Source organism: Dromiciops gliroides, chromosome X (genome assembly GCF_019393635.1).
Source record: "Dromiciops gliroides isolate mDroGli1 chromosome X, mDroGli1.pri, whole genome shotgun sequence".
Classification (NCBI taxonomy): Eukaryota; Metazoa; Chordata; class Mammalia; order Microbiotheria; family Microbiotheriidae; genus Dromiciops; species Dromiciops gliroides.
In genome coordinates, this window is record NC_057867.1 from 64100692 (window position 1) to 64119652 (window position 18961).

Genomic DNA, 18961 nt, shown 5'->3' on the forward strand with positions numbered 1-18961 from the left:
AAGAGGGGATAGAGAAAGAAGTGCTAGATCTAGAACTACTTACTCCTTCCCAGGGGGCCTAGAGAGTATTGCAGCATACAAAATGGTTGGTAGCAGAGGTCATATGATAGATTACTTTGTACATATTGTTTGCACATTGTCTCTCCATTAGATAGTAAGCTCTCTGAGGGCAGGGACTGTCTCTTGCCTCTTTTTGTATCCCCAGTGCTTAGCACAGTGCCCGACACATAATAAGTGATTAAGAAATGTTGACTGAACAATTGATAGGATCATTGATTTAGAGCACTAGATTAGACCTTTGGGGACATGTAGTCCAACCTCCTCATTTGACAAATGAGGAAAGTGAGGTCCAGAAAGAATCTGTGACTCATCCTAAGGGTACCCAGCTAGTAAATAGCAGGGCCAGGATTCAAACTCAGGTCCTCTGACTCCATATCTAGCATTCTTTCCACTACAAGATGAAGCTCTATTTTTACAAATCTCAAAAGGACTAAGATATTAGAGGAGATAAATGGGCCTCTAAGTAGAAAACTAGAAAATACCCTAGAAACTTGGAAGGCAGTGCCTTCCCTTTGAATAAGCAGAGTACACCAGTCACCATGCCTGTATGGGGAAAACAGGTCTGAGGCAGTACTGGGTGGTAAAAAGAGCCCTGAGTCAGCAAGCCTTGATTCTACTACTGATTTGGCCATGAACATACTGTGTGATTGCAGCCGAGCCTCTTTCCCTAATCTAAGAAGATGAAATATAATAGGGACAAATGTAAAATTCTACACTTGGGTTCAAACATTAATTACACAAGTGCAGGATAGAAGAAATGTTACTAGACAATAGCTCATGTAAAATGAAGGGGGCTGGATTCAGTCTCTAAGGTCCCTAACCACTCTAACACTGTATCATGAGGTAGGCCCTGTAAAATTATTAGTATATAACAGTGTATCACTAGGCCCTGCAAAATTATTAGTACATGACATGATCCTATGGAAAAACAGCAATGGAAGGACATACAAAACACCAGGGTCCTGCCCAGCTCCTTATCTTGGCCTTGTGTGGCTCTGGCCTATCTCCCTCTGCCCAGCCCTCCCACTCCTGAGCTACACCAGAATCTCAGCTTAAGTGGGAGCCAGGATATTTGGATTATATCTAGTTCCGAAATCGAGTTCTTTCCATTCTCTGGTTTCTGTTTAGTTCTGCTTAAAATTAGAGGCTTGGACTGATGATCTCTAAGGGTCCTTCCGACAGTAATCATAATAGCTGACGTTTATATATTGCTTCTTATGTGCTAGGCACTGTGCTGATTGCTTATTCATCTCCATCTTCACAACAATCCTAGGAAGTAGGTGCTATTAGGATCACTACTTTACAGATGAAGAAACTGAGGCAAATAAGTTAAATGATTTGTCTAGGGTCACACAGCTAGTAAGTGTTAAGTGTCTGAGGCTGGATTTGAGCTCAGATCCTCCTGAATCCAGGGCCAGTGCTCTTTCCACTGAACCACCTAGCTGAGTGGGAAGAGGACTTATTAATCTCATGGAGTTTCTAGAACAAATTCCTTGGGCATAGTCAATAATTCCAAATCCTGGCTGGCCTTGGTTCCCCAGATCTGGGTTCAAATCTTGGCTCTGCCATTTATTACCTGGGTGACATCAGGCAAATCCCTTAACCTCTCTGGGTCTCATTTTCTTTGCTTGTCAAATAAGTGTCTTTTATTGATGATTTCTAAGGGCCTTCATAACTATTATGTTCATGATCTCTTTTTCCAAGGCCCTTCTTTTTTTCCTTACTAACAGACTCCTGACTGGTCAGGTCAGAATGGCTTTGCTTCTGGTCAAAGGGCTTTGTAAGACTTCCAGAGCAAGGAGTGAATATATGTTCTCAAAATATAAGAGGATAACAGAAAAGGAAGTCTAATACAAAATAGTTACAAAATGCATAAAATCTCAATCTACCCCAAAGTCAATCTACCAAGATACATTTAATATTAATGCAAATATAATTAGAGAACCTGTTTTAAATAATGAGAACTATAGTAATTGCTCATGGTTGGGCTGTGCCAGTGTAATAAATTGACTTACAGGTTTAATGTATACCAATCAAACTTCAGAGGGGAATATTTTATGAAGCTAGACAAAATAATAGCAAAATTCATTTGGAGGAACCAAAGGGAACCAAATCTGAAGGGAAATAATGGCCAGAAAGTAGGAATAAAGGGGGACTAGCACTGTTGGACCTCAAATTATACTATAAAGCAGTAATTATCAAAACTATTTATTAAAAATAGAGTAGCAGATTAATGGAACAGACTACATAAGGAAGAACCAGAAACAATCACATTCAATACCTCACTGTTCAGTAAACACCCAAACATAAATTACTTGGAAAAATAAAGACTCTCTATTTGACAAGACCTGCTGGGAAAACTGGAAAGCAATTTGGTGGAAATTAGGTTTAGACCAGCATCTCAAATTATACTCCAATAAGCCCCAAATGGATGTACAACCTGAATATTAATTGCCTTTCTTTGCATCCCCAGTGCTTAGCACAATGTCTGGCATATAAAAATTGCTTAATAAATGCTTGCTGACTTGACATCATTAAAAAAATTAGAAGATAACAAGATCCAGTATATTGCAAAGCCATGGCTAGAGAAAGAGTTCTTAACCAAACAAGAGATAGAAGTTGTCACCAAGATAAAATAGATCATTTCAATTATTTGACATCACAGTGCTCTCACACAAATAAAATCAAGGCAGCTAGTACAAGTAGGAAAGTTGCTGATTTGGGAATAGATCTTTGCATTGAATTTTTGGTAAGGGTTTGGTATCCAGGATACAAAATCACTTCACACACCCCCATATATATATATATACACATATACACATACATATATATATATATATACACATATACATATACATATATATACACACATACATATACATATATATACATATTTGTATATATTATATACATATAAAATCAAATGCATAAATACACATATACCAAAAACAATTCCCCAATGCAAAAGTGGTCAAAGGACATTTATTAAACATTTCTTAAAATAATTGTTAACTCTTAACAACCACATGAAAGATGGCTCCAAATCACTAATTATAAGAGAAATGCAAATCCAAACACCTAATATCAAATGGGCAAAGACCACAGAAGAAGAAACTAACCAATCTTGGAGGAACTATGAAAATACAAGCACACTAATACACCACTGGTAGAGCTGCAAATTGATCCAACCATCCTAGAAAGTGACTAAAATGTCCATATCCTTTGACCCAGAGATTCCACTGCTCAGTATATACCACAAACTAGGAAAAGACAAAAATGAAGGTCCCTTATATACCAAAATATGCATATCAGCCCTTTTTATAGTAGCAAATAATTAGAAACAGTATAGGTACCCATTGATTAGGAATGGCTAAATCAATTGTGGTACATGAATGTAACAGAATATTATTGTGTCATAAGAAACAATGAATATGAAGAATTCAGAGAAGCATGGGAAGACATAAGAAATAATGCAGAGCTAAGTAAGGAGAACCAGGAAAATAATGTGCACAAGGACTATAAACATGTAAATGAAAAAACAATAATAAAAACCAGAAATTGAAAATCGAATGCTGTGTAATTACAATGACCATGCTTGGCCTTGGGTTAGAGATGAGAGTATGTACCTCCCTCCCTCCTTTCTTTGCAGAGGTAGATGACAGTAGGTATGCAACATTGCATATGCCGTTAGGTGTGGCTACTGTGTTGATTAGTTTTACTAAACTGATTTTTTCTATCTTCTTTGTTGCTCTTTGTTATAAAGGATGGCTCACTGGGTAGGAGATGGGGAGGAATATATTCAGGAGTGAAGTGATGCAAAAACACAAAGTAAAAATAAAATGTTAGAAAGATCAAAAGCCAAGGAAACCAAGAGAATTTCTCAATGTAAACATAGGTGCCATCTCCAGGATGATTTTAGAAGACTCAGTGGTAGCTACATCTGTTCTTCTCTTTGTATCTCTAGTGCTTCACCTAGCAGCTGGCATAATTAGGTGTTGAATTGAATTGAGTTGTTTTAAGTGGAGGGTCTAAAGTAGGTTTTGCTCTGGTTTTTGAGGTAGGAAATACAAATGGAGTAGGGATGTGCTGGAACCAGCTCCTACAGGCTCCCAAGAGCCAACTGTTAAATTTTCAGTGTGAATATTTACTCCTCAGAATTGGCAAATGCTACAAATCAGGATTTGATTTATTGTTTTGTTGATTTTTAGACTAAGAAAGTAGTGGAGAAAAATGTTAATAAGTCAGAATAAACATAAAAGCATGTCTTACAGTGCACTTTTCTTTGGACAGCTGGTTGTTAAACATTTACCATCACACCCTTGGGAAAGATCCTCAAATTTATTTATAGGATGCTACTAACAATCAGTAGCTTTGCTTTTTGTGGTATTGTTATGTGGTGAAAGTCAGTTAAAATTCCCACACACACACATACACCCTAGGAACCTCTGGTACGGTTCTAGATACAAAGAGAAGAACAAAGTAACCCCAAAGCTTGTTCCCAAGCTTAGGTACTCTACAAACAGGGGTTGGCAGGCCAGGGTGTCCCCAGCTGGTGCCTTTGGTACTCACCATCTGGATGACAGAAACGGGCCCAATACTATTCACATAGATATCAACATCGATGTTCGTAGGCTTAACTGTAAGAGGAAGACAAGAAAATATAAAAGGTCAGCAGTGGCACAGTCAGAAGGGGAGGTGGCAGGGAAAGAAGGCTGCACATGTGCATTTCAACCACTGTACTGGTCCCTCAAATATTCAAGTTAGAAGACATATTGACTTGAATGTAAGTACCTGCTATGTGCAAGACACTGAAGACACAAAGGCAAAAAGCAGAGCACCCTCCCTGCCTTCAAACAACTTGCATTCTAATAAGAAAATCAGCTTGTACCTTGATAAGTATCTATATAGCATGTAGAAAATAGATCTGGGGCAGAATTTGGGAAGGGAAGGCACTGGCAGCTGGGGGTGGCAATCAAGATGGGCTTCATGTTGAAGGTGGTGCTTGGGCTGGATTTTAAGCTGCCCTTTTGGTCTGGAAGATCTGCCTTCAGTCTCCGCCTACTGCTTTGTGACTTCAGAGTCCCCACCACTCAGGCATTGTTCCACCTCTAGCTCTCCTGGGCTGCCCTCCAGTCCAATTCCACAGCCATTTTGGAAGTTTCTCTTTCTCTCCCTACTCCTTCCCTCTGCTCTAGTCTAAGGGAAAAGGATAGGCTATGGTACTTACTTCCAATGTCAGGCCTCAGCTTGCTGTCATAGTCCTTCAGAAGAGTATTCAAGATCTGGGTGGCATCAGTCTCCTGTGCCCTGGGAGTCAGGACCCAGGTCTTATTGACGCCCAGGTAATCATAGTCGTACTCCTCTGCGCTGTCAGTGCTGGGGTCAAGAAACACAGGGTGAGAAAAAGACCCCTCCCTAAGATCTCTTTCCCAAATGCCCCTCCCCATAATGATCCGATTTTCTTTATCCCCAAATCCCTCCCTGCTCTCCAAAGTTATCTTCTCGCAAGTGTATGTAAAATTACTTTCACACAAGCTAGTGGCTTTCAAAGTCAGAGCCCTCACTGGCAACTGTTGCTAAAGTTGCAAGAGCAAGCATTAGCCTACTTGGCCAAAGAAAAAGACAAATTACCAGAAGGTGACTGGACACTCAGCACCTTGCTTTTCTTGGCTGTCTTCTGCAGTTTGAACCATGAGGTTCCCTCATACTTTCCATTGCACCATAGTACAGACCAAGATCAGCTAGTCTTTGTGTATATAAGGGAGAGCTTGTGCAATAGAACAAAGTCAAGATATGGAATGCTGAGTTCCCAAAGCAGCAATTTGCCTGGACCATAGATTGGGTACAGAAGAATAATGTGAAAGAATCATGGAAAGGTATACAGTACTGAAAGCAATTTGGGATTGGGTTTCAAATGCCAAGCTTAGAACATTCTATATTGGCCTAGAAGCAATAGGGAACTATTAGAAAGGTTCTGTAGAAGGAAATGACAGGATCAGACTTGGGTTGTAGGGAGATCATTTTAGCAGATGTGTGGAGATGGATTCGAGGAGAATAAGAGAGACTAGAAGTCTAATTTAGAGACCGTAGCACTAGTCCAGGATAGAGATGATGAGTTTGGAAGAGGGATGGGGGCGGGGGGGGGAGGGACATAGAGAAATCTTTGCAAATCATATCCTATGCACACCTGCTCATTCATGTAACTCACTCTATACTACCCAAAATGAAAGGGAAGGGCTCTTACTATGGATCAATGACCCAGAGCCCCCATGGGGTATCTGCGGCAGCAAGGTGATCTGAGAAGATGGGGGGTATGCTGGGGGATATTTTTCCATGGCACCTGAGATAGTGGGTACCTGGGTCAAGATTAGATTTTAACTACTCTGAGGGGACAATACCCAGCTCAGAAGGGGGTAGGGTGGGAACTTTCACAGCAAAAGTGGGGGGCAGAGATCAGAGTGTAGGTGTTGTTGTGTTGGAAATAAGCCCCACAATTGGCTTTTACAGGAGTGTGAAATTGATGCATCTTCCCATCCCATGACTGGATAACTATATACCCCTTCAATAACAGTACAACCCCTCATGGAATAGCCCCATTTTCTTTTCTTTTTTGTGAGGCAATGAGGATTAAGTGACTTGCCCAAGGTCATACAGCCAGTAAGTGTCAAGTGTCTGAAGCTGGATTTGAACTCAGGTCCTGTTGAGTCTAGGGCCAGTGCTTGGATAGCCCCATTTTTGAGACCAGGGCTCTATTCTATCAGTAAAGAAGGAGAGGAGAAAGCCCATTAATCAGAGAGAGAGAATAGGGGCTTGAAGAAAGATGAAGAGGTTGAGAACAACTGCTATGAAGAGACTCAGAAAGAACACTTGATTTGGGACATTTTCAAAGTTTTTTATTTGAAATTTTCACCTTTCTGATACTCAGGGCCTTCTGCAATACCTCATCATGGCTTGGAAGTAAGCCTGGCTAAGGGAAGGTTAATTCATCACAGTGAAGACCTGGAGAAGCTTCCCCATCTGGGAAGGGTGCAGCCACTGGTTTGGCCACAGACCACGCTTGTGGCTGGTAGACCAGCTTGGTGGTGAAATGTGAGGGCAGCTCACCAGCAGCAGGTCACTTACCAGGGGCTTGAAGGTCTGGGGTCACAACCACTCACAAGATCCATCTCCCAAGGCATTGTAGACTTCTGATCTACATTGCTAGAAGGGGTGCCCTCGCTGAGAAATGAGGGCTCTTTTGAAGTATATGTCACTCATGTCTTGGAGAGATCTGTTCTCTCAGGCATACTGTTCTTTTATTAGTAAAAGGCAGTAATTAGCCAGCTCGTGTACATTATCTAGGAGATATCAGTCACTGGTGTGGGTCTACCCATTTGGTGGCAGATAGGAGAACTGCGGGCCTAGACTGGCAGGAGGAAATTAGCAGCTGCTGGGGGGAACCACTTTGCAAACCCAACACATTTCTGGGATGGGAAACTGAATGGAGCCCTAAGAATCTGGGAAGAAAGAAGGGCAGAGATGGCATCCATATTGTCCTAGGATGTTTTGAGATCAGATGGGTGAGGACACCTAGGATGTGAGGAGCCAGGCCTCAGAGAGGGCTTGGCTATATCCTTGGAGCCTCCCCTTTGCCACCTCTGAGGGAATGCCCACCAGTGGTACACCATGGTCTAGGAGAGAGTAGGGTCACACTCCCTCACTGAATGACCATTGGGCAGAATTCAAGGGATGGCCAAGAGGAAGCCAGCTCCAATCTCTGGCCCAGTGTGGATACCCAGGCAGAAAGAAGGCTGAGTGTGAACTTCACCCCCTGAGCTTTGGCAATGCTTGATCTGATCTACTGGGGGACTAAGGGATGGTTGGACCATTGCTAATGTCCAACCAGAGAGATGCCACTGGCAACAAGGCAGGCAAAGTTCTCCCCACTCTCCACAGCCTGGCTTGAAATGTCTCCCTAAAGCCATCCCTCCCCTGTTCTCTCCAGGGGTTTGGAGCCTGATATTCCAAAGATGTCTGGTGTTCAGCGCCTTTCTTGGAGGAATGAACCATCCTAGCCCAGGGCCAAGCAGGATAAAAATCAATCTGAGCAAAGGCACTGCAGAGGGAGGGACAAGGGCGAGGGGGGGTGCCAGCCCAGAGCTGAAGAGGATTTTTAGTGGGCAGCAGATGCCCTGGAACAACAAGCTGCCCAGCTTCCAGAGGACCCTCTTGGGCCTAGGCTCATCAAGCCCTGGATGCCAGGCCACAACCTAGCCTGGCACACCTGTCAAAGCCGGAGTAGCCCCTAGCCTTCCCATACCCATCCCAGTACCCTCCCTGTCCCTGTCCCAGTCTCTGCCTGCATTGATAATGGGATTTGATGGGCATTAAGTTGCCTTATTCTGCCAATTAGCTCCAACCAGTAAAATCCCACTTCCCTGGAGCCCTGAGGGTAATGATCTGCTGACAACATGTTCTTTCCCCGATCCAGCCATTAAGCTCACTAGCAGGGCTAGGAATAGTAAAAAACTTGAAAATCCCTGTTCTCCGGACTCTAGGAGATGTTTACAGCAAAGCCTCATAGAGCCAAAGGCTGGCCTCAGTACAGAGCAGGCATCTGCACCCGCCAGCCCCACCCTAAGAACGCAGCGAGAGGGGAGAGGGGGAGGGGGGCGCTACTGGGGAAGTGGGAGGGAGAGAGGCTCGGGAGCAACAGGCCAATGGTCAGCCAGGCACCTCTGGCTGGGTCTCTCTCAAAGTCCCTTGGTAGCTGAATTGGTCAGGTCTCACCCCACCACATACACATACTCCTGACTTTGGGGGCCAGCTGGTTAGAGGCCTCTCCCTGTGGGAGGGCAGGTAGGCACAGGACAGGCAAATCCCCTTGACCCACTCTCCTTCAGAGACACTCAGGTGAGTTAGAGGAGGTGCCTAGCCCTGGTGACCCACACCCCCAGCCTGTCCTTAACCCATCATGGTGGGTGCCAGGAGGCTATGCCCAAGCAGTGTGCGGGTCCCAGCCAGAAAAGCTGGAGCTTAGGCCAACTAAATGGACATGTAGGAGGAGAAACGACTAAGTCTCGTCTGGTGGGGAGTTTGGTTGGGCACACGTACCCAAAGCCTCTCTTTGTCCCTTTTTAAAGGGGGGGAGGAAGATAAGGGTTATCAGAGGCAATCTGGAGGGACTGGGAAGAACTGAGGGGAGACTAACAATCTGAAGGCAGCCCCCCCCCCCACTGCACCCACTTGGAGAATGTGGAAAGGAATCCTAGGCACCGTTTGTTGCAGGAGGAAGCAGAGAGGATGCATATTCCCGCCCCCTCCCTGTCCGCCCGCCCTCCCAGCCAGAGGCTTGGGAGAGAGTCTCTGTGAAGATGGGATGGGATGGGAGGGAGAGATGAGGGAAAACCCGGGGCACAAGTGCGCTGGTGGGTATGGGGGCAGGCACGGCGGGGCGCAGGGTTAGGTGGCCGGCCAGTGAGGCCCCCTGCCACGCAGGCAGGAAAAAAGCAACGCGGCCACAGAGAAAGAGCTGTCCCCCAGTGATATTAATTACCCCACTGTTTGAAAGCTATTCCCCTTCCTCCTCTCTCATCCCCTCCCCGACTCAGCTTCGGACTTCTTGGTAGCTGGGAGACTGGACCCCTGGATTTCCCCAGGACAATCCCCCTCCCTGCTTCCCCAGTTATCCCCTTGTCTGAATTCTCTGCCTTAACCTGGAGGGGCCAAAAGGGGCACGCCACTCAGGGCCAGCTGGATTTGGCCCTTGGGGCTCCACTGGGCTCTCCCGGACTTGAGAGAACGTTTTTTGCTTTCCACCTTCAACCCCCCCCCCAAGGCATCAGACAGACCTTTCATTAGGAAAGCAAGGAGGCATCAACTGGGAGGCTGACTCAGTTTCCCCACTGGTAAAAATGAGAGACCAAATGGTTTTTAGTGTCTCTTCCAGGACTAATGTGCTATTAGAAATGGAGAAGGACTCGGGATAGACAGGTTCAGTATAGGGGAGATGGGAGTGGGGGGGTGATAGGAAAGAATGATTAGCTTTTATCAATTTCTCTCAGGGATGGGATGGGATGGGATGGGGTGGGGTGGGATGGGATGGGATGGGATGGGATGGGATGGGATGGGATGGGATGGGATGGGATGGGATGGGATGGGATGGGATGGGATGGGATAGGATGCTGGGGTCTGAATATGGAAGTCAATCCTCTCACCTGATTTGGAGGGCCGGGTAGATGGCCAGGTATATCAGGAGAAGTTTGCCAGACATCTTAGAGACCAGAGGCAGACCCCGTCTCTGAGGCAGTGTCCACAGAGAGAGAGAGGCTTAGCGTGAGGTTTGGGTTTTGAAAGGATCCCAACTCTCCCCCCTCCTCCTCCTCCTCCTCCTTCCCGCCTCCTTCCCTCCCTCCGCCTCCTTCACCCAATGGAAATCACTAGCGTCCAAGGGAGCTGCGGCTGGGGGGGGGGAGTGGGAGTCAGGTTGGAGATAGGGAGGGAGCCCACTGAGTTAAGGGGAGGAAGAGGCAGAAAACCTAAGGAAGTGGCCTTTCCCCCTAAGGGCAGCAGCCCCCAAAGGCGACTCCAAGTTACAAGGGAGAGCAGCCACTGGGAGGCTAGGAGCTGGGTGAGGGCTCCTGTGCGGTTCCGCAGCCCCCTTCTTTCCCGGGCGCTGCTCTTACTCCCTGGGGCTGGGGCCGGCCGGAGCCCGAGCCCGGGCCAGCGGGTGGGGTGGAGGGGGGTTTCAGCACTCACCAGTGGCAGGCAAGCCCCCAGCCCAGAGGCCCGGGTGTCTAGTCCTCCCTCTGTTTCCCTCCGGCACTGGTAGCAGCAGTTGGCTCTCTGCAGCCCCGGCGCACACAGGTGCGGGCAGACAGAGCTGCACCCACCAGCAGCCCCACCGGTTGCTGAGGCAGTGCCCGGTCCAGGCGCGTGTCCCTCCTCCCTTCCGACTGCCCCTCAACCCTCAATGCTTGTTTTTGCCCGTGCTCCTCCCCACACTCTCTAGTCCTCCCTCCTCCCTCCGGAGCCCTGGCCAGCCCTTTGACATTTATCTAGAGACAAGAACAAAAGTTGGGCATTTCTTAACCTACTCCTTGGCAGAAAAGGAACAGGGTAACATACACACACATGCACACACAAACACACACATACAGGGGCGAGCAGCGCGCGCACGCACACACACACACACTCACACACACACACACTCACACAGGAGAGGGAGAAAGTGATGCTACAGGCTTCTTCCCAGGGTCCTAAGTCCCTCCTTTTTTCCCTGGTAGTTTTTTGGAAGTCTCTGCATTTCTGAGATGATAAAGGAAATAATCAACCCCAGGGACCCCTCTTTTTCCCTCAGAGGCAATTGCTAAAGGGTTAAAGTCACCAGTAATGGACAGAAATGTCTCGGCACCCAGCTCTCACCCTCCCACCGAGAGGATATGTGTATCCACACTAAGTCAGGGTAATGATCTGAACCCGCGTGAAGGGCTCCGTCCCTTTTGCTCAGAGTAACACTGCTTGACAAGGCCAGTGCAGGGTGAACTGAACCACCCCTTAGGCTGTTCCAGTGTCAGAAACAGGAGACTGGGAGGTGACTGGGTACCAAGAACACCTGGGTCCACACCATTTTCATTTCCTTAGCTTGACCATGTTGAGCATCCCTCCCTGCACTCATGATGGTGATTGTATGTGTGTGTGTGTGTGTGTGTGTCTGTCTGTGTGCCATCAAGTGTGTGTCTACACTGATAGCCGCTGGCGCCTGAAATCAGACAGGTTCAGAGATTGGGAGTTGAAAGGGACCTGTGAAATCCTCCAGGACAGTTCTTAACCTGGGCTCCATAGACTTGGGTTGGTTGGTTGGTTTGATTTTTCATATTCTGATAATTAGATTTCAATATCGTTGTTTCCCTTAGTGAACTCCTGTATTTAACTTCCACATTTAAAAACATTATTTTGAGCAGGGGTACACAGGTTTCAGCAGACTCCCAGAGGGGCTAAGGCAGAAGAGGGGCCCACAAAAGCTTAGAAATCCCTGATCTAGTCCTCCACCCTTCTTTTACAGGGAGGGGGGACTTGCTTGTGGTTCCCTGAGGAAAAGTAGGCATTGGAACTCAGGCTGCAGAGCAAAGAGGGCCTCTTCCTAGGTACCCAGGTCTTGCTCCAAGGCTCCTGTGCTGAGGTGGTCATAGCCCAAGACCCTCTTTTTGACATGCTTTCTGAGACCGAGAAATGTGAATTATGGGTCAGTGTAAACTGAAGGATGATGACATAATCATCAGGCCCATGCATGTCCCAATTTAATGTTAACACTGATCAAAAAATAAGCCATTACAAGCACTAAGCAAAGAGGTATCCGGGTGTAGTGACACCTATCTGACCATCCTCACTCACAAATCTTTCATGACTCCCTACTGCCTCTGGAATAACGGAAGGGGGAGATAAGCAGCAGGCACTGTGGTGAGTGCCTTACAAATATCTGATCCTCCCGATATCCCCGAGTGACAAGTGCTGTAATTATCCTCATTTCACAGTCATCCCTTCCCCCCAATAAAGGTTAAGTGACTTGCGCAAAGTCACACAGCTATTAAGTATCTAAGTCCAGATTTGAACACAGGTCTTCCTGGCTCTAGGCCCAGTGCCCCATCCACTATACCACGTTGCTGCCTCTAATTATAAATCCTGCAACCTGGCCTGCAAATTAGTTTAAACAGAATTTGGGAGCTTAGCCAAAAGAAGTGGTTTCATTGCAGAATAAGAGGTTAATGCATTATGTGCCTCGCTCCTATTTCTGGCCTGTCATGGCTTACATTGGCTGTGTGTGTGACCCTGGGCAAGTCACTTAATCTTTTGATGTTCTAGGCAACTCTGGAAGACTAAATTACAGAGAAAGGACCTGATACATTGGGAGAGGGAGTTTCCATTCTCCTGGGAGCTCCCTAGGCCGATGAAATCCCAGGTCCAGTCCCTAACCTTATCCTGATAATTATCTTGTCTAAAGACTGTGCTAAGCACTTGTTAGCATCTTGGCAAGGAACCTGGGTCTGTTTGTAAGGAGGAAGCAAAGCAGGCAGATATTTGTCTAGCAAACACAAGTGCAGATGCTGAGAACTGAAGGGAGGATTCTGGGAAATCAAGCCATTAACAACACGGGGCAGGCCCATGATGTTTTATATACTTAGATGGGCCTCGGGGCTCTAGGCCCAGAACAGTGAACCTTGGTCCCAAACTGAGCCTGCTCATCCCTTCTAACTTCCTCTTTTTCTGTGGTCCTTCTGCTTACCTCTCCTCCAGTGCTTAGAACCTTGCACTTCCTCCTCTCTCACCTTGAATAGCCAATCAGTTCTGTCCCAGCCATTTCAATCCTGTACCATCTCTTATAGCCATTCCTTCCACTTTCTTCTCTCTGTCACTGTTCTAGTTAAGGCCTTCATTTCTTCCTTCCTAGACTATTGCAATAACTTCCCTCTCCCCCTCCCAGTTCATCCTTCACACCACAGTCAACCTACTCTTTCCTTGCTTGGCAATAGGGACACATTGCTGATTTTTGAGTACAGGAGTGATGAGCACACTCCTCTTTTTTGTCCTTTGAAACCTGATGCCAACCATCCTTTCCAAGTTTAGTTTCAATTACCCCAGCTTCTCTCCAACTGCAGTATGGCCTAAGCAGCCTGGACAATTCCTAGCCCCCATATACATCTTGGGCCCTCATCCTGTGCCCAAACTTCCTGCTTCCCTCTCTGGCCATCCTTTAAAGCCCAGTGGAATACTAACCCTCTAGAACACCTTCCTCCTCCCTTCCATATGCCCCCTTCTTGTACCCTCTCAGACCTCACAGGGCACCTATCCTGGAATAGTGTATATTAAAACTGCCTGGGTTTGCTTCAGTCCCCCGCCACCCTCCCCCCACATTGGATTCTAAGTTCTATGAGAGTAAGGACCTTGCCTTATGTAAACACCAACCCCCAGCCTCCCCAGTCAATCACCATAGGCTTTTTTTTTGGGGGGGGGGAGTGGAGGCAGTGAAGGTTAAGTGACTTGCCCAAGGTCACATAGCTAGTAAGTGTCAAGTATGTGAGGCTGGATTTGAACTCAGGTCCTCCTGAATCCAGGGCCAGTGTTTTATCCACTGCACCACCTAGGTTCCCCTACCATAGGCTTTTTTATATAGTAAAGTGGTTTAAATGGGAAATGGATACTAACACTTGGCCCCTTTATTTTCCCTCAGAATACCATGTATCATACATGTATGCACACATACTTATGTTTATGTATATGTATATGCATATGCAAAGATGCTCCTGTCCTGTACGTGTATGTGTGTGCATCCCTTCCTTAACGTTCCTCAGTTGGCCCTCCCCTCTGGGCATGGTGATCAAGGGGACCAAATGTGAAGGTTAGGCAGGCGAGGGGTGAGCACAGACATCCACTGGGTTGAGCCAAGTCCTCCCTAGCTGTAGTTCTATTGCCCAGGGAGCAGGAGATAGCCACAGTGAGCACTAAGAGCTTCATCATCACGTAAGCTTAGCTGACAAGGGGGAAAATGGTTCTTGGGCTACGGCAGCCTCTGAAGGCCACCGTGTCCTTAGTGCTGGAGGGGCTGGGAGCTCTGACCAGCCGCGCTCCTGAAATGCCTAATCATTGGCAGGACTGCTCATGACGATGCTGGGAGCTGCTGGCATAGCAATTGGAGGTTTACAAAGCACTTCACCTATATTTAATGCTCACAGGGATGCTGTGATACAGGCAATGTTATCCTGCTACCCAAGTACCTACTGTGGATAGAATATTAGCTATGGGGCCACGAAGACTGGAGTGCAAATTCTCCCAAAGACACTTACTAGCTTTAATACTTAAAAAACTCAACAACCTCAGCCTGCCTCAGTTTCCTCAACTTTAAAATGAGGATAATAATAGCATCCATCTTGCAGGATTTTTATGAAGATCAAATAGAATAATAAATGTAAAGCACATTGCTAATCGGAGAGTGCTATGTAAACACCAAACTTTTACAGATGAGTAAACTGAGGCTCAGAGAGGTGGACTGACCTTCCCAGGGTCACATAAAGTTTAAATGTACATGTGAAATGAGGATCATGAGCAGATTCTCAGATCTGGTTCTTTCCACTTAAAAGCAAAAACTTGATGACTTAAACTATTATGACCATAATTAAGCAAACAGTGGCCAAGAACAGCCTTTGAGAAGAACAGCCATGGGGAAAAAATGGGAAGGGGTGTCAGCCATGCAGACACAAGCCCTGAGTTACAGTCTGCCTCCAAATCATCTTAGACCCCCCCCATTTCCAGTAAAATGTCTATTTCAAGGAGTAGTTGTAAAGGATAAAGGGACTAATGGATGCAAATACAGTGGGACACACCAATTGTTATCATGTTGATGGCCAAAGCATAGGTGGATAATGATATGAGGTGCAGAGAGAGTGGGACAAGCTTTGTCATGAGAGGCTCCCTGGCTAAGTTCAGATGTGAGGCCACACTGGAAGGGACACTTTCAGATGACTTGTGTTCGTTCATTCGTTCATTCATTGGCTCATTCAGTTAGCGGAGATTCCCCAAGTCCCTATGGAATCGGTCCCTGGCATATGATACCCTGCCCTTTGGTCTGCTAAGGTTGTCCAGGGCTTCCTAACTGTGCGTTGCTTGTCTCATCTTCAATCTCTCATCATCTACTGGTTCCTTCTCCAGTGTCTACAAACTTGCCAGTGTCTCCTTGCATCCTTAAGTTTTCTCTTAACCTTTCCACCCCCCTCAAGTGATTGGCTTCTATCTCTAGTCCCTTTCACTGTCAAATATTTAGATTTATGGTCTCTTGCTGCCTTTTGTTTCCTCTCCAACTCACTTCCCAACCCCTGTTCAATGTTGCTACTCAACGAAACCTACCAAGGTCACCAATAATCTCAGTTGTCAAATCTGATGGCTTTTTTCTTTGTCTTCATCTCTCTTGACATCTCTGTAGCTTTTGACACTGCCGACTCCCCACCCGTTCTCCAGGAACATTCTCTCCTCCATTGGGTTCCATGATACTGTTCTGGGTCCTTGCCTGATCCTACTCAGTATAAGTATCATCCATCTCACATCCCCTAAGCATTGGTGTTCTGCAAAGTTCTGTCCTAGGGCCTCTCCTCTCCCCACCTCTCCTTTGCTCCCCTCTTTTCTCCCTTCCTTCTCCTTCATCTCCCCTCTCCGATCTCTCTCAGTGATCTTGTCTGCTCCCACGAATTCAACTATCATGTCTGTTAACGTGACTCATCTCTGTTCAGGTGACTTCCAGGTATCCATCTGTCTGTCTGTCTATCCATCTATCTATCCATCTATCCATCCATCCATCCATCTATCCATCTATCCATCTATCCATCTATCCATCTATCCATCTATCCATCTATCCATCCATCCATCCATCCATCCATCCATCCATCCATCCATCCATCCACCCATCCACCCATCCACCCATCCACCCATCCACCCATCCACCCATCCACCCATCCACCCATCCACCCATCCACCCATCCATCTACCTCCCTCCCTCCCTATCTCCAGCCCTAGTTTTTTCTGTTGAGGGCAGCACCACCATTTCTCTAGCCATCAGACCCATAACCTTGGTGCCCTTATCCCTCATACCCCATATCTATTCACTTGTCAGTTCTTGTCCATTCTTCCTTCACATTCATTCCTTTCTCTCTACTCCCACATTACCAAAAGCTTAGTTTAAGCCTTTTTCAATTTTTGCTCAGATTATTATCATAGCCTCCTAATTGGTCTCCCTGCCTATCTACTCCAGGGTCCACATAGGTGCCAACATAATCTTCCTATGGCACAAGTGGGACCATGGCATGCCCTGCTCCAAAAATTTGAGTGACTTCTGACTTCCTGTTAGATAAAATAGAAACCTTTTACTGTGTCATTCAAGACCCTCCCAAATCTGGTACCTACTTACCTTATTGTATCTCCTCAATAGAAGGTAAGCTCCTGGGGGGCAGGGACAACCTCACTTTTATCTTGGCATTCTAAGAATCTCAAACAGTGAACACCTAGTATAAAGTAGGTGTTGGAGGTGGTAGAACAGAATGGGAGAGAATGCTTGATCTCAGCTGGTTTGGGACTCTATTAAGAACAGTCTGGGGCAGCTAGGTGGCACACTGGATAGAGCACTGGCCCTGGATTCAGGAGGACCCGAGTTCAAATCCTGCCTCAGACACTTGACACTTACTAGCTGTGTGACCTTGGGCAAGTCACTTAACCCCAATTGCCTCATTAAAAAAAACAGTCTGAAAATCCCAGGCCTGGGACAACACTTCCCAAGCATCACCTCCTTGTCATTTTCTGCTGCCTCGAAGTTGATGCTTGGGTAGCAGCTATAAAATGTCAGGTGATGCATTGGCTCATCAAAACTATAGGCCAGAGTCCCCCTCGGCATGGCAAAGGGGGCTGGAAATGCCCCCACATCCCCATTGGTTCACCCACAAGCAAGGCTCAAACAAACACATAGGAGGGGGGAGTCAGGGCCAGGCCTGACTGAGCCTCAGCTAAACTGGGAAGTTTCTCTCTCCCTCTTGAAATTATCTGTGTATATTTTGTCCCCCTCTTTCTCCACCCACCCACTGTCCCCACATCATCCCCACCAGTAGAAAGCAAGTTCTTCAAGGACAGGGACTATTTCACCTCACTATCTCTCTCCCTAGTGACTAGCACAGTGCCTGGTAATGAGTGCTTGTTGGGTTGCACCTTCACTGTGCTATCTAGATGACCCCTATGAGTAGTAGCAGGCATATTATAATCAGTATGTCAATGAGCATTTATTAAGTGTTTGCTATCTACTAGGCAGTCTACTAAGTGCTGAGAATACAAAAAAGGCCAAGACCTGCTGTCGACCCCCAAGGAGCTCCGATTTCAATGGGGGACGACCTACAAACATCTCTCTCCCGACAAGATAGATACAGTGGGAATGGAAGGTGGCTGTTGTTTGTCATTCCTTCTCAAGTGATGTCATAACTTATACTGAATTGGATTGAAGTGAGGCAGGGCTGTGCAAAGTCACCAACCTCACTCTCTCCTCTAGAGACATATGGGTCCAGTGACAAGATACAAGTCAGGACAACTGGAGATGGCCCTGGATGTTTAAGGCAATTGGGATTAAGTGACTTGCCTAGGGTCATACTACTAGCGTCTGAGGTAGGATTTGAATTCAGGTCCTCCCAACCTCAGGGCCAGTGCTCTATGCACTGAACCACCTAGCTGCCCCTAGGAATGGAAGGTATATTATAGATGGAGAAACAGGCTCAGAAAAGGAGAAGGATTTATTCAAGGTCACCCACATAAACAGGATAGAACTTCCAAGTGTTCCTGGACTACTATAACATGGGCCTCGACTTAGGTCCCTTAGAGGCTGCTACCCTCATACCTCCTTCCCCACCCCACCCCTCTCACCTGGGCCAAGAGATGTCCAGTTGGTCCTTCTTTGTGCATTTCTAATCCTGAGCTGGAACAAAAGGGGAAGGTGGAGGTGAAACTGACAAGGCAATTAATAGAGCGCCGAGCTGCCCAGTGATCCTCTTCATCGGAAAGACTTGGAGAGGGGTGAGTCATCCTTCTGGGGAGCAGGACCCAGCACTCTGGTGTTGGAAGAATGTCTTGGCTCATTTGCTGCTCAACTCCCCTAGGGCCAGAGGAAGCCAGGGCTCCAATCCAGGGTCAGGGGGCTCGGCTGTTGTGGTAGCCCCCAATCCCCTCCAAATGGGAAAGATGGTCTGGTTTGGGAGCTCACTTCATCCAATGAAAAGGAGGGCCTGGGGGAGCATTCAAAACCACGGTATGCAATAAGCAGAGACTGTATGACAGTCACCATGCAAGACACTAGGGCTACAAAGATAATAATGGTATATTTGCAACCCTCAAGGAAATTGATGAA

At 46.6% G+C, this 18961-nt stretch overlaps 1 protein-coding gene across 2 annotated transcripts in view; it reads right to left on the minus strand.

The window, feature by feature from the left end:
- LOC122733298 (gamma-aminobutyric acid receptor subunit gamma-4-like) overlaps window positions 1-18510 on the minus strand; it is a 67353-nt gene extending 48843 nt beyond the window's left edge. The window contains exons 1-4 of one of the 2 annotated variants that reach the window (XM_043973578.1): window positions 18481-18510; window positions 10257-10339; window positions 5288-5436; window positions 4630-4697 (exon numbers count right to left, since the gene is read on the minus strand). In XM_043973578.1, coding sequence (XP_043829513.1) covers window positions 4630-4697; window positions 5288-5436; window positions 10257-10312 — 273 coding nt within the window. In that variant the 5' untranslated portion in view covers window positions 10313-10339; window positions 18481-18510. Of the gene's footprint in view, window positions 1-4629; window positions 4698-5287; window positions 5437-10256; window positions 10340-10797; window positions 11360-18480 lie in introns of those variants that run through there. The other variant, XM_043973577.1, reaches the window with a different exon arrangement.
- Window positions 18511-18961: the final 451 nt, after the last annotated feature.